This window comes from Eurypyga helias, unplaced genomic scaffold (assembly GCF_000690775.1).
Source record: "Eurypyga helias isolate BGI_N326 unplaced genomic scaffold, ASM69077v1 scaffold20850, whole genome shotgun sequence".
In the NCBI taxonomy this organism is placed as follows: Eukaryota; Metazoa; Chordata; class Aves; order Eurypygiformes; family Eurypygidae; genus Eurypyga; species Eurypyga helias.
In genome coordinates, this window is record NW_010228122.1 from 3,611 (window position 1) to 20,098 (window position 16,488).

Genomic DNA, 16,488 nt, shown 5'->3' on the forward strand with positions numbered 1-16,488 from the left:
TCCAAACCAAGGTACTGAGCATGTATTTTAACAGAAGCATGTGGTCTTTCTAGCTGTATTTTCATTGGAAAGAAAGGTTTACTTAAGTTCTTGTTATGCATGTTACTCTCTAGCATGTTATGATACAAAAGATTGGGCAAAGATGACTTCATTCCAGTCTGTTGTCCAGAAATACAGACGGTGAAGTCTGGAACATGGATTTGTGTACTGCCAAAACTTAATGAAATATTATTTTATAGGTTCATTGATTTCTGCTGAGGAAGACTTAGAACTCTCTTGACTTTGCCAGGTTGCACAATAAGTGGTATTCATTGTACTGAAGAGGTTATTGAGAAATCAGAACTCATACAGGAATCAGTGACATTGATAGGGGCCTACAAGAAAGCTCGGGGGGACTTTATACAAGGGTATGTGGTGATAGGACAAGGGGCGAAGGGTTTAAATTGAAAGTGGGGAGGTTTAGATTAGATATCAGGAAGAAGTTCTTCCTGGAGAGGGTGGTGAGGCACTGGAACAGGTTGCCCAGAGAAGCTGTGGATGCCCCATCCCTGGAAGTGTTCAAGGCCAGGCTGGATGAGGCTTTGAGCAACCTGGTCTAGTGGAAGGTGTCCCTACCCATGGCAGGGGGGTTGGAACTAGATGGTCTTTTAGGTCCCTTCCAACCCAAACCAGTCTGTGATTCTATGACATAAATGCAGATCCCGGATGTGGAGCCATTGTGCTTCTCTCTAACTGCAGTAGAGTTTTCTAGCTGCAGGCCAGACTAATGAAAATCTTAAGATTCATATTCTTACAAATTTACAGAGTTGGGGTTATTTTTCACTGCAGTTGGTAATGGCAGTTTTGTTTGTCTGAAAATAAAATTGCTCGTTTGCAAACTCAGTGCAAGTGAATCGAGATCTGCAAGACTTGTCACTAGATGTAGGATGGCACCATCCTGAAATTGTTCATGTTCTGTAGCTTTGTAGCAATGGAGAGTAGTATCAGCAAACAGCATTTTGCTTTAAACCTGAATTTCTAAAATAACATTTTTCTTCTATTAATTTTCAGTTCCAACAGAAAAACGCTTATCATAATCTGTGTATATTATTCTGTACTTATGTACCCGTACACTTAGTTTTATGGTGTTTTCTTTTTTTGTCTTGAAGATTCTTGGATATCCCAGTCAGCTTCCTTCCCTAGGAATCAGAAGCAACCAGGTGTGGATTCCTTGTCACCTGTAGCATCACTTCCTAAACAGATTTTCCAGCCTTCTGCCCAGCAGCAGCCTTCTAAACAGGTTAAAGTCACATGTGCAAACTGTAAAAAACCTTTGCAAAAGGGACAGACCGCATACCAGCGAAAAGGATCAGCTCACCTTTTTTGTTCTACTACCTGCCTCTCATCATTCTCACACAAACCCACTCCAAAGAAACTTTGTGTTATGTGCAGAAAGTAAGGAATTTTAAAATTTTGTTTCATATTTGCAGCTAAATGCAGTAACACTTGAGATCCTCATGCATGTATGAGAACTGCTCCATTAATGATATAAAATCTGACTATACAATTACTTTATATAGTGTCACTTCAGTGTTGTTTGGACATGTTGAATTCACTGTGTCTGCTGTGACAGGACGAAGTCTACCAGCTTTTGAATTTGGAATATGGCAGATTGTTTCTATGAAAGCTGATACACTAAAAATTACTGATAGATTTTTTTTTTTTAAGTCAAGGGGTTCAAGTTATATCCTGTGACAACATAATATTCTTCATGTCTAAAGAATATTAATATTTTTATTATAAAGAATAAAGAATATTAATATTTTTATTATAAAATATAAAGAATATTAATATTTTTATTATAAAATATATAAAAAGTGGACTTTGTGTTGTTTAGAAAGCATTCATTTTGATTGATGAATATATAAAATCAAAAGACTTTTAAAAGAGGAGAAACTGCTAAGTTTCAGGAAGCTGGAAGAAATTTGGGAGTTCTTCAACTGTTGGCAGAGTGAGGAGAGGAGAAGCCTTAGACTTTCCCCATAGTTAGGGCCAACTCTGGCAACTTTGGAAGCTGAAGATCCCTTAAGTGGGCAGTACAGAGGGAGTAACAGGCAGACCTAGAGGTGGCTTATTCTAAATTATTGGTTAGGTTTGACTTGTAATTTTTTAGTATTTCCCAAACTTCTTCAAATTGCCAAAGAGAAATCATCCATAATTGTGCTGTTGTAGTGCTAGGTGTACAAAATAGGCATACTCTCTTTTTCTTTCAGTTTACTGATTGCTGGGATACTTGCACTTTTCCCTATTTTTTCAGTAAAGTACACCCCGCAGTGACATGGGTTAAATGAGGAATTGTTGCTGAACTGAAGAAGGCTTGGAGTAAAGACTGCCTACTTTAATGTATGTTTTAGAGAGGGTGGTCTTTGCTCAGTAACAGATTTAAACTAGTGAAAAAGTTTTACTTCAGTATGCAGTTTGGTGGATTCATGGCTTGTATTCAGATGTAAGCTACTGATCTGAGTATCTTTTTTTTTGGCTTGAGACTCAGTAAAAATAAACTAAGTTGATATCCTGTGTATTCATACCTTGGTACACTGAAAACCTAGGAGATTTAGCATATTTTAGCTTCTTTTTTTTTTTCCAACCTTTGCCTTTACAGAGCTAGTTAAAAGCACTCTGTCCTCTTTCTTTTGGCTTGTTTACACTTTGAGTAATCTGGTGAGTACTGTATTTAGCTAGCTGCGTTATATATAAAGATGAAGATTAGACTGATCTTTTTTTTTTCTGACTGATATCTTGAAAACTCATGGCTAAATCTGTGCTTGTCTTGCGCTTTGGGAGATACTTATTTGTGAATTCTAAGAGGCTACATACAACACTGCCCTAAATGAAAAGGCTTTATTTGTGAATGATGAGGAAGATATGTTATTTCTAGCTTTTGGAGTTTCTTAAAATAGTTTGTTTAGTGCATTTGATTTCTAGAGAACCTCTGTCAGGTCACCTTTGATAATTTTTGAGGTGATGTTGGTCTTTTCCACTAGTATGCAGTTGCTTTCTCAATCATGGTTGAATAGAAGGCAGTTTATACATAAAATTGTTCCTCTGTAGCATGGCTTCGTTGTGAAGCCCAATCTTTTCTGGCCTTTTTTTGCTTTACTGCCAAATTTTTGCCGTCTGGTCATAGCAAACCAGGTACACTTTGCTCTCTTCTTGCTTTTGTGTTCTTTTCCTACTAAAGCAGACCTAATATTGTCAGACTGCAGTTCAGTGAAAGGATAAGAGAACTCTAGCAAAATCCATATCTTTAATGTTGGTTGGATAGATGGTGATAGTTGATATATCATAGGTCAGACTTTCAGAGGTAATGCTCAAATTTATTTTAAATATCTTTATCTAGCACTCTTCTGAACCTTTGTAACTACAAAAATAGTGTAGGAATTATTATAAGAAGGAAAGTATAGGAAATATCTGGCATTCTCCTTAGTATTTAGATCTTCTATTGACTTGTGTGACTATTCTTGACTTTGCAGTTGTCCTTTGGTACAAGTTAATATGTGCTTTGATACAACTTAATAGTGTTTATAAGTCCTGGTGGAATCTAGCCAGAAACCATAAGCTCCTCAGGGCAGGAGCTCTGGCTTTGTTTTCCAGAACAGAAGTGAAAACACTTCCCAACACAAAACCTTATTAGCTTGCCAAAGGGCAAGCCAAAATCTGCTGTCTTGCCTTTGATGGAAGAAGGCAGGCTTGCAAGTGTTGAGATCCAGGGGTGGTACAGGTTTATTTTCAAGGGAGTCTTGTCTTGAGAAGTATGCAGCATTTTTCCAGTGTTTTCCACTCATCCTCATTTTAGGATGATACGCGCATGTCTTTTCCAACTGGTTCCATTGTGATGTCAGTAGGGTTTCAGATGTGTCCAGATAATTTTTTAAATTTATTCTGCCCAATAGCTTTTCCTGTATGTCAATAATAGTTGGGGTTTTTTGTTTGTTTTGTTTTTTTTTTTTTTTTCTTAGAGGGTACAGGGGGAGGCTTTTATTTCTTCTCCTTACTGCTTCAAATCTATGGTATGTGATAGTTTGGGATTAAGAGTGAAACTGCCTTAGAAATGGCCTTAGAAGTTTGGGAGACCTGATTACAAAGATGCATCGACAAGCATGGTGTCAGTGACTGCTGAATTTGCAGTGCGTGCAGCATACAGTTGAAGTTCAAGGAAGTCTAGAATAAGCTTCAGTGAAAAACGGTGTAAGACAGTTGGGTTAGAGAAAGGTTTGTTCTATTTCAAATTAATGTAGTTGATTGTCTGGTTTAATGCATTAAATTGGTGCAGTTTTATAGGCAACTGCACGAACCATTCAGGTGCTTTGGAACATAAGTGATGCAATTAACTACTAATAAATTTTAAATTATAAAAATTGCTAGGCAAGTTTGTGGTAGAGTTTTAAGCTTTTTGGTTGTATATAAGTAGGAAGAAACAACCTTCTGTCTTCCTTTCAACCTATCCTGAGGTGGAAAGGGTAGAGTTTTGTACAAATAAAGACTGTTTCTTGCCTTTTACTGTAAATTGGAATTTTTCATATGAAACTTGAAGTATAGCTTTTGTGTAAAGTTGCAAAAGGGTTATTTTAAATTTGCTGTGTAAATTTTTTGTGTAAGATTGAGTTTACCACAACTGATACCTAATGGTGCATTGATGTCACTTAGTTCTGTAATAATGTGATGGGAAAAAAATAACCCCAAACAAAGAAACAGGTTTTTATGCAGGGAAAGATATTGTAGTTTCGGTACTTATGGTAGTTGTAAAAATATTAAACGTAGTGTTTGGCATGCAACTAATAACTGTACACCCACAAAACTGGTTTGAAATGTAAGCATTAAAAGGAAGAATGAATGTTATAAGATGTAAAGTGTTCTTGTTTAAATGTGTATATATGTATTTATACACAAGCACACTAGAGGTGTTTTTGTCTTTCAGAGATATAACAACAATGAAAGGTACCATTGTTGCTCAAGTTGATTCAAGTGAGTCTTTCCAGGAGTTTTGCAGTACATCATGTTTATCCTTCTATGAAGATAAGCAGAATCCATCAAAAGGAGTTTTGAATAAATCAAGATGCACTATCTGTGGTAAACTAACTGAGGTCTGGTTGACTGTTTCTTCTCTTACCTTTCTCAAAAATTACAATATTAATAAGTTACATTTTGAAATAAGAGAACCGAAAATAAGGAAACTTAACATCTGATTCAGTATTCTCATATGCAGTAAGAAATTGAGATATCCAGGCTTAATATTCTCAGAGCAGCTGAAGGAACAAAGAATTCAAAGAGTTTAATATTTGATTTTTGTTTCAGAAATTTGAAGTGCCTATTGCTGATATCTAGTAGCTACAGTCAACAGTTTTATTAGGTGTAGAATCATGTATTTGTAACCCAGATCTCCCACATGGAAGACCTGCTGTTGAAAGAAGTCAAGATTTACTGTATTATTTACCTTTTTACTGTGTGTTTTGAAAGTTTAGGCAAATGTTTTTAGAGAAATGGAGAATATACGTAATTTTAAATTCTCATGAATGTATTAATTTACTCTTGATGCTATTAGTGGGCCCACCATAGCTCAGGCTACTATTTTACACAGCATATATGTGGCCAGTCGTTATAGGTCATGTTGTTAGCCTGCAAATTGAGTATTGTATACAATGGCATGAATTGACCTTCTGCTCTAATACGCAGTTATTACATCCTTCCCTGTGATCTTTGCGTTAGGACTACAAGAGCAAGTGGGCCCAAGATAGTTTCGTAGAGCTTTGGAGACAACAGAAACACCAATTTCTGTTTCTGTACCTCACAGTCATTTCAAGCATCTCTGTTTTTAAATAGTGAGCTACTATAATCTGGTTTTAGTTGTTCTTGAATGTAAGACTTCTGGTCTGTCTGGTAGTTTGAGGCAGCTTTGTGCTTGTGTGGTGATAGAATACTTTTTTACTTTCATTTTTAGATTCGTCATGAGGTTAGCTTTAAAAATATGACTCATAAGCTGTGCAGCGACCACTGCTTCGATAGATACAGGATGGCAAATGGCTTAATAATGAATTGCTGCGAGCGTTGCGGGGAGTATTTGCCCAGTAAAGGAGCTGGAAACAATATTCTTACTATTGATGGTCAGCAGAAAAGATTCTGCTGTCAGAACTGCGTTGGTGAATACAAGCAGGTAATTACTTCTTTACCTATAAATTAAAATTAAATAAACATTAATACTCCTTAGATTTATCCTGTTATTCATAATGTGGTTTTACTTCTCATTAGAAGTCTTCAGTAACAAAGACTTCTACAAATCACAGTAATGCCAGTGAGGGCAAACTAGCCCAAATGGACCTTCTAATACTGGCTTCTTTTGATGTTGCTGTAGTAGCAATACCTATTTGTTATTAGTGAAAACACCATTAAAATTAAACTTTCTGTTAATAATTTCTATTTCTTTCTAACGGGTGTATCATTTACAAGTATATTAATAGCAAGCCTAACACACACACTTACTGGTCCTGAAGTGATACAGAAGCGTGCTTGTATGCAGTCAAAACATTCAGAAGTGTGCAGAGCATACAGATTGGATGTTGCTGTGAGAATGCTCCACCTGAATACACACTGGCTGTGTTACCTCTACGAAGTCTAATCTCCTTCACTGTACAGCACAGGATTTCAAAATTTGTTATTTTCATCCTTCCATGTGTTAAATTTTGTGCTTTCATTTTCCTTACTAGGTTTGTTTATTATTTATTCTGAAGACCATTAAGACAGTAGCAATTGTTGTGGTTAAAAATAATTCCAAATCAAGATATCTCCTGATGTCTTTCACATATTACAGAGCAAGCTTCGTTCTGAACCGTTGCTAATGCTGGTTGGAAGGTTTAAATGTTAATCGCAGTATTTATGGTATAATAGGATAGCTCTGAAATACTAAATATTTTGGGTGAGGATATGCAATGTGGGGATTTTTTTTTTCCTGTGGGTTTTTTGCTTGGTACATTCTGCTCTGAGTTCATAGGGGTAGTGTTACAATATGAAAGTACTGTTTTACCAGCAAGAAATTTCTTTGTTTGATTTTGAAGTTCACACTTGGATATGAGTGGCCTCAGTGCTGCACACTGCTTTGGGTTCTTTCTTCATCTCTTTCCATTTTTAAGAAACCAGTGTTCCAAGAGAAAAGGGAGTGCAGTGCTGAATGTTTTGAAGTTCTTTAATGTTGCATCATGTATGTTTGTATTTTCTCTTTGGACATTCAGTTTTGATGCTTTTGGGGATGGCTGTTCTTGTGTATATGTGATGTGCAAGCAGCAGATCTGGAAACATGCGTATGTAAATAGCGTAACTGAAAACGTAACATGAGCATTATTCTTTTGTCACAGCTATACCAAAAGGGACAGGATAGGTTTGCAAGATACTAAAAACATAGGCATGCCCAGAAGCCATGGAAAGACTTGAAGAAACGTTGAATACTGTCTCTTGAAGAAACAAAAAGGCATGAGATTAACTTTGAACTTGAGACACTCCCACACAACCAGTATAACATGCACTGCACATGGAATTATGAAATGAACGTGGAATTTTGAGAGGTCGAATGATAAATCTGCATTTAACTCTCATTACCGACTGTACTCTATTTGTTCAGACGTTGCTGTATTTTCTGTTTAGCTATGTATTTGAAAATGAGAAGGATATGGGTAGTAAGTTGTATGTTGTGGTTTGATTTGGGGAGGAGGAGCAGTTTGCAGTACGGGGAATCTTCACAAGTAGTGTCAGGTATCGTGCATTATTGTGAGGATCCTTAAGAGAACCTTTAAAATGGAGACACATTGTTCTGGTGCGTTCAGGTCTGACAGCAGACTTCATCCAAGCAAGTTCTGAATTCTTTTGTGGAAATACTTGGTACTGGGGAACTGTAAGAGGCTGTGAGAAGCTTAATTTGAGTGCTCATGTGCATCTGGTTTGGAGTGGTGATTAAGTGTCATTCTTAACTGGTAGGTTTCAAATGTTCCTGGAGTGTGGGGCTTTTGGGGTGTTTTTGATATTAATAGAAACTGAAACTATAAAACTAGGAGATTTTTAGTTGATGTGGTAGGTGTCAAAGTTGCTTAGGACACAGTTATTTCCGAATACTGAGTTGTGTAGCAAGATTTATTTAGGTTTGAACTTAATTTGCATTAAAGTTTTTTGAACTGATTGTTTTCAAGGAATTCTGTTTGTCACTGACAACTTATTGGGCCACAATTAGTAAATTGTAGGTTGTTTTCTTTAGTTGTAACAATGTTTTCTTGGAAATTCTTGATTAGATCTTGCTTTATAGTAGAAGTGCTGAAGGAGAGAATACGGAGAGTAGCTGATGCATACTGAAATAAACAATGGAATCAGTAATACAGGAAAAGTTGATGTATCATTTGATTACAGCATTGTGTTGTACAACTGATAATTGTGTGTCACATAACAGTTTTAGCAAATGTTTTCTTACAAACAGTTGTAAAATCCATAGGTCTGACTGGTATGAGCATTGTATTAAGCAGTTTATGTTGTACATGTCATACACCTATCGATATGCTATACATTTGTAGTAGTAATAAATGAAAACTGATTCTTACTGCTTGTACCAATCTATATACTTCATCCCTATTTTTTTGAATAAATATTACACTGATTTGAACAACTAATTTCCAGTAACTTATCATGGACCTTTTTTCTTCTCGGAGTGAAAAAAAATAAAATTGTGGGTAATAAAAATTACTGTGGCGCTCGGAATGGCCACATTCTGAGTGCGACTAATCCATTGGCTACAAGGGGTTTCTTTCCTCTGCTTTAGACTGTTGGTGGGAGTAAGAAACAGTGCTATTCCTGGGATGGGGAGGGAGTAGGTTTTTTCTGAAGTGCGTAAGTCACCTTTCAAGATGACAGATGCACTTAGCGTTCTACGTACCAGTTTCAGAACCCACTTTAAAACTGAGACACAAAGAATCTTGAAAATGCATCTCGTGTTTTGTTTTTTTGGGAGGTGATGGCTGTTCATTTTTACCTAAAACTAAAGTAACTATAGAGCTTAGGTTTCTTTCATATTAAAGAGAGTTGTGTGAAATGAATAGATTAATAATAGTGTAAAAAAAAAATAGGCATAGCCTAACTTATGTGGACTGTGGTTATAGGCAAGAGCGTGTTAATTTCCTGATGGCTCTACAGCCATTCATGAAGGTAGCTAAGTGCAAGTCAAGGTTTTTTTAAAGAGAATATATCAATAATATCCTTCCTCCAAAAATGACATCACTGCGACAATTCAGGAAAAAATGTCAAAACAAAGCTCTTACTGGAAGTGGCTATTTTTTTTTTTTTTTTAAAACCTGCAGAAGACTGCTACTACTAGATTGTAAGTTCTTCACCTGTTGCACTGAGGTTCAGACTCCTCACATGTAGAGGGGCAATAGGGACTTAAAGGATGATACTAAACAAAATGAATCAAGCAACACTAGAAGAGAGTAAGATCACATCTGACAAGGAGGTGGCTAAGTTGTGTAATTGTGCTAATGCTGAAATACTTTATTTCTTTGAGTAGGCATTTCATATAATTAAAATGAGAACCATTAAAAAAATTACTTTAAAAATTGGTATCTATGTAATAAATTGAAACAGACCTCAAATATGCCTTCTATGAAGACACGTTAACCAAAAGCACATACATACGTTGTTTCAGTGTTCCTGTTTCTGATAGTATTGCATATTTTCTGTCTACTTCCTTTTCAAGGCAGTTGCAGTGTTGTGTCCTGGATTTGGGTACAGGCTTGACAACCTTTTTCTACGGAACAAGTGAATTCTGTGACTTGGCTTGTGCCATCCAGCGTTAATTTTCAGCTGTTCAACTAAGATGAAGCTGAGTCTGTGTCTACATTTAAAAATAATCTTTAACTGCTTTGCTTACTGGCCTGATGAGTCCACAGTGCTCTCGATTCTACTATAAAGCATTTAGTCTTTACTAGTTTAAAATGTTCCTTTACTTTCTTTGATTTGTTTCCTTCACTGAAATTCTTCTTGTTCGTATATGACCTGGGATTCACTTGCTTTGGATGCTTCTTGAAAGTGATGGTCTTCATGTGCTGACAGAAAAGGGGGGAAGGCACTCTAGCTATTTCTACATAGGCTTCTTAATTGCTCTGGAATGAAGTGAGTACCAGGTGAATGGAAGCCAAATTTTCCTAGTTGGAGAGGGTGCTTTCAGTGTCTTTCCAGCTAGTCAGAATTTTCTTTCAGTACTATGTACAAGTGCATCTGATTGACATCCTTGATTAGATGAAGGCTTACTACTGAACGTACTTTAAGATTAACCAGGCTTTGCCATCCCTCTGAGCTGTTCACTTACGGAAAAATAAATCAAAACCCCGACGTAGGCAGTTGTGCTCCCTGGTTTTGAATTCTGCCCCCGGCCAATCCCACCGCTTGTGTGAAACTCTTACTACTTGTTTCATCTGATTTATCTGTGTGCAGGCGTTTAGGAGCCTTCACTGTATACAGTGACATGTGTATCGGTTCTGCAGCTTAACCGTTCCTTGCTTATTTAGAGTTTGTATTTAGTCTCACAAATGTTTTCTTATCCACTGGTTCAATCTCACTGAGTGCTGCGCTGGAATGGCTTGTCACATAGTACCTCAGTGGAAGCATCTAGGGTTTTCAACTTTGGCTTGTCCCACCTAGTGTCGGTTCTTTTTCTGTGCTTCTTTGCTATTAAGACAGATCTGTCCTTTTTAGTTTGATAGTACAATTAACTACAAAATCTGCTGCTTCCTGCTGTTGTTACTGCTTTGTAAACTCTTGTTTCCAAGTGTCTATTTCAAGAGTAAATTCTGTTGACAAACCAGTAATTGTGAGGGTTGAACAGCCCCTTTACATTGAAATATTAAAAACACAGATTTTTTTTTTTATTTTTTTAAATTTCTGGTTACTTTTAAAGAGAATTTCTGTGGTTTCAGCCAGTTCAAACTGTGGTTTAATGGTGGAATCTCTTCCTCATATGGTAAACCACATCTGTCTCAATTCAGGTAACACTTAGGTTCATATTAAGTAATGTCTCATAATCCTGATGTCTGATACTGTGTATACTTCTACAGAGGGGAGTAGCTAAATGCTTTTTACCCCACATGCCATAGTTAAATGATAGAAATCTCTGTTAGCCAAGAAATAATCAGTTTCCCTTTCTTCCTGCTTAGTGGTATGGTTTTTGAGGTTTTAGTGGTTTGGGTTTTTTTTGAGGCCTCTTGGTATTTATGCTTCCAGTTTCTTGCATCTCTGTTGCAAATCAAGTCCTTCTAGACACTATCCTGTTCTTCTACCTTCTACCTTTCATTTACTCCTGTTTCTGGAACCATTTATTTTGCCATTTCTGCTTCAAATGTCTGTCTTCAGCTGTAGAGTTCGCTGCTTCAATAAAATCTATATAATCAGCTTTCTTAGGCACCTGAATATCATTCATAATAAGTGTTGAGGTTATTTTGTCAATAACATAAGAAGATTAAATGAGAGATGTTAAAACAGCTTTGTAGTTCTGAAGAAAAGCACTTAAAACATTCAAAATTGTGAGGTGTGATCAGTGTAGGAGCACAGGAAGTTCTTAAGAAGAGGAAGCAAGAAGGTGATATGAGTAGGTTTAGGAGTTAGAATGGATGTAACTACATCTGTGCACTGTTGTACCTGCAATAATTGGATAAGATTGTGGGGAATAGAGAGAAAAGGCAAAACAAACAGCTAAAATACTCAGTTAATGTAAAAGCTGCTTTTTGAGGCAGAGGAGGAAGGGCTTTTCAGCTCTGCTTTCCTTGAAAGCATGAAGGCAGGTGTCTGGAGAGCAGGAACAAAACTGGTGAAAAGAGGGAGCATGGATAGTTGGGGATGCCAGAGAAAAGTTACCGGTCAAGTTACCAATTTGGCTGTTTTGTAGAGTTCAGTTGAACGTGAACACAAACCACTTGGTGTTCAAGGGCCCCAAAAACTTACTTCTGCTTTTGCCTTTAAGACTTTGGCAGATACTTCTGAGGTGTTACTAATCTTAATCTCTTTTGTTCAAGCAGGGAAGTTTCCGTAGTTGTTCTTGGGGGAGAGATTATTTGGGTGCAGTATTTGAAAAGACTGAGCAAATAATACAGTTTCTTCTTTCTTTGCTGTTACAGATTCTGCTGACATCTGGTTCTTTTCTTAGACCTGGGTGTTGCTTCTGGATCCATCTGGACCATCCTTTTTCAAATCTGAAGTAGTTTAGCTGACCTTTTGTTGATTGCCTTACTAATGGATCTCTGTTATCACAGAATTCGTGTAGGCAATATCTCTTCTACTTACAAAAAATTTCTATCTTCTTTCTCCTTTAGCTTTTTATTTGAACACAGGTTGTGACAATGTTTCTGTCCCAGGATATTTTTTCTAGCTTTCCTGGTATTGATCTTATTTCTCATCCGAAACTGTTACTCTCTAAAGCTACCAGAAAGGAGTTTGCCTGGATTGAGAAGTATGTACTGAGCTGTTTTACCATGGGCCATATGAGTTTCACTGCAAAGCATTTCGTGAGCTGGAAACAAGTCTTTGTGCTGGTACATAGCATTTACCAATCAGCTGGTATCCTGGTGTTCTTGGTGGATTGGCCCTTGCATGGGACAACTTGTAGCAAGAACGCTCTCTTACACTGCAGGCCTGTTCTTCGTCCTGCTCTCTAGCCTTCTGAAGGCACATGAAGCAGATCAAACTTTTTTCCGTCAAGAGTAAGAGTCTAGCACAGAGGCTTAGATGCAAGGCAGTAACAGTTTTGTTGAAATACTCTTGCAGCCAGAAAGTTCAAGAACAGAGACTTTCATTAGTTTCAATTGCAAACAGAAGTGAGGCATCTTCTAAAATACCATGAAATTACAGTATCGGTCTAATGTTTATTTTGGGTCTTGATCTTCTTAGTAGGATGTATGAAAGATGAGCTCCAGGCTTCAGCTTTCACTATCTTTTCAGTAAGATGTAAAGGAAGATCATGATTCCTCCTAAAATGATTGTTGCTGATAATGGCAAGAATAAAAACTACTCAGAAGCCCTCCAAGTGAATTTTCTCTTATTTCCAGGAATCTGGATTCCTGTTGCAACAGTACTTGTATTTCTGGAATATATCCCATTCATCTGTTTTGTCTTGCATCTTGATAGCCACTTTTGTAGTTGCCAGTTTGAGTTCAACACTGTCCTAGTAGATAGGATGAATATTTGAAATGTATATAGAGCTAGTACCTTGTAAGAATTTTCAAATGACGTGAAGTGTTTGTTGTACATCTTTTCTCAGTTATCCATCATGAGATACCTATGATTTCTAGGATTAAGTCTCCTATAGGGTGTGCAAACAAATCCTGAAAGACTGAGTGAGTTTAGAATCAAAAATAGTAAGAACAAAAGAATATTCAAGTTTAGGCCTGTACCTTAGACTTCATGCTTTGGAAGAGGACAAATACGCAATGGGATCTAGCTGCAATTATGTCATCTCAATGCAGAATCTAGGTGGAGTAGTGAGGGAGAAGTGTAGTCAGGCTGCTTTGCATCAAGCTTCCCCTCAGAAGGCACTGGGCCATTAGTCTCTAGAAATTTTGCCTCTGTATTAACTTATTTTTTTATCTACTTAGTAATCTAATTGATACAAGTTTATTTAGGAATGTGATAACAGTGTTTTCATTTAAAATTTTTCTTAAAATTGCAGGCTTTAAACTTGCACATCTTTTCATAGGACAGTGTAGATTTGAATTTGCCAGAAGTGGTGCATGAAAGGAAAGTGCTTGATACTTTGTTGTGTGGACCTGTCCTGAGTTACTTCCATCTTTGAAGGAAACTTGAAAGGAAACTATAATCACTTTTGCCTACCATTGAAGTATGGGGAGCACAGGGTGAAGCCAGGACTTCATCTGGAATGAAGATAACTGCCAAGAAAGCAGCTTTGGAGAAAAAGACGTGGGTGTCCTGATGGACAGCAAGTTGAACAGGAGTTAGCAGCGTGCCCTTGCAGCAAAGATGGCCAACTGCATCCTGGGTGGTACCACAGAGTGCCTGAGGCGGGGAGGGGTTTCCAGAGGTCATCTTCTCCACTGCCCTGCTAAAGCAGGGTTACCTGGAGCGGGTCATCCAGGACTGTGTCCATTTGAGTTTGGAATATCCCCAAGGATGGAGACTGCACAGACTGCCTAGACTGCTTCTCTAGGCAACCTACTGCTGTATTAGCAAGAGTGTAGCCCACAGGTCAAGTGATTTCCATCTCCCATCCTTCTGTGCTTCTGAGACTGCATCTGGAGCACTGTGTCCGGTTTTGGATTCCACAGGATGAAAGGCGTTGACACACTGATGCAGGTTCAGTGGAGAGCTACCAAGATGTTCAGAGGGCGGGAGCACGTGACATAGGAGGACAGGCTTGGGAGACCTTTATTGATCATTGAGAAGGCTGAAGGGGGATCACTTGTCTAATGGAGGGTACAGAGTTGGACTCTTCTACCAAGCGCACAGTGAAGGATGAGAGGCAACAGACACAACTTGATAACAAGGGGGAACTTGAGACAGAAGGAAAAGCTTTTTCTTCTGTGAGGGCAGTGAAGTTCTCCAGAGAGATTTGGCCATGTTCATCCGTGGAGATGCTGAGATTTGACTGGACAAGATCCTGAGCAACCAGCTCTGGACCTGCTTTGAGCAGGAGGTTGCACTTGGCCTCTGGAGGTCCCCCTCAAAACCAAAGAATGAAGCAGTGGTGTTTAAAATAGGAAGGTTTGTTGGGGTTTCTTTGTTTCCTCTTTAGTTGGTGATGATGATTTCGGTATTCTTTGTTTAGTTTCTATATCAGGGCAGTTTTCTTTGGTCTTCTGACCGTGAAACACCAAACACTGACACAGCTTTACGTTTTTCGTAATTTCTTTACTCAACATCCACTTTTCCTTTGAGGATGGTTAACATTCAATCAAAAGAAGAATGTTCTGTAATAGGAAGATGACAACAGCTGTTCTGGTTCAGATGAGGGATAGAGACTCCTGCAGTCTGTGTAAGTGGGCATGCAAGGAAGAGCAAGAACAGGGCAGGTATTTAGGATGTTTTCCCCTGAGCATTCTCTTAGCTTCTGAATCTATAAGAGCTCAGGGGATTTCTTGAACTTTGTGCAATGTTCCTGTATGCTGTTTTTAGTGAATCTCTTCAGTAAGTGCTTGTCCAGTCTCCTTGGGAACACACATAAGCAGTGTTTCGATCCATGACAGACTTCGGTAAGAAGTTCTGCCGACCTGCTGCTTGTTACGTGAAGAGCTGCCTCCTTTTGTTTGTTTTGAAACGTCTTCTCTTGATATTCATGTGATTTCCCGTTGTTGTTAATATTAGAAAGGATAATGAACAGTTGATCCACAGTGCCCACATTATACCATTTTTGGTTGTGTCGTTATCCTGGGAAGTTATCTTGTTTCCAGGCCAAAAATCCTTACCACTGAAGAATGCTCTTTGACCCTATGTATTACTGTAGTTCTCCTTAGTTTTAGTGAATCTTCTGTTTGTTTATTCCAGCTAGAAAGGGTACTTCTGGGAAAATGATTCTCAATTTCAATCTGTAGAAAAGTAACATTTAATACTGCAGATTCTTAGAGATAAAATACATCACGTGATGAACGTGAGAGTAGGAGTGTAAGTTACCTGAGAAGCTTGAGAGGAGAGTGTCTCATCTGGATATCTGACACTTAAGAACAAGAGAAAATTCTTGTTTTGCATTACAGCTATCTAAAACCATAAGATAATGCAGTACAAGGTTCTCTGATGTTTTCAGTGGAGGAGCCTTTGAGTTAGACTACTAAAAATATGTTTGAGACGTGTATAATGATGACTGATGAATAGTGTATTCCTTGGTTTTCAAATGGTTTTAGTATTCAGTATTCAAGTTTGGGGAGTGTGGGCAAGAGTAATACTGCAGGAAAAAAAAATCACCTTGAAGGAGATGATGATGAGGTTGAGGTTTTGGGAGCAATAAATTTGAAGATGTTTCAGGCCTTTTGATTTTTTCTTCACTGGAGTCCAGTCTACTTCACTTGGTGTAACAACGTGTTTAAACTTCTTGTAATGCCGAAGTGTTTGAGCGCTCTTCTTAGTTTCTGGGACAAGAATGAAGTGAGAGCTTTGCTGTTACGCTTTTGTTTCTAACAACAGTATCTGCATCCCCAATACCCTTTTTTTGGGAATTCTTGTCCTTAGTATTCTTGCTAATTTAGATCTGGATTTGCTAGATTATTACAACATTATTTATAAAGATTCCTCTTGTTGCTTTTAAATCTGAAAGATGCAGGGTGAAATCCGTAAACATCTGTAGTATTACAAGGATGTTTGAAATTAAGAAGTGACGGACGTGCTCCAGCACTGTACTTTGTGTGCATGATCCTTTCTTGACATGAGTTAAATAATGAGATGCTAGTCAGCAGAAGTTTTTTCTACTTTCAAGGGATTCTTGTTGAAATA

The 16,488-nt window shown here is 37.8% G+C and overlaps 1 protein-coding gene across 1 annotated transcript in view; it reads left to right on the plus strand.

Moving 5' to 3' along the window:
- Nucleotides 1-16,488, plus strand: part of ZMYM2 (zinc finger, MYM-type 2) — a 61,730-nt gene that overhangs the window by 304 nt on the left and 44,938 nt on the right. The window contains exons 2-4 of the mRNA XM_010158579.1: nucleotides 1,149-1,434; nucleotides 4,958-5,123; nucleotides 5,978-6,190. Coding sequence (XP_010156881.1) covers nucleotides 1,149-1,434; nucleotides 4,958-5,123; nucleotides 5,978-6,190 — 665 coding nt within the window. The remainder of the gene's footprint in view (nucleotides 1-1,148; nucleotides 1,435-4,957; nucleotides 5,124-5,977; nucleotides 6,191-16,488) is intronic.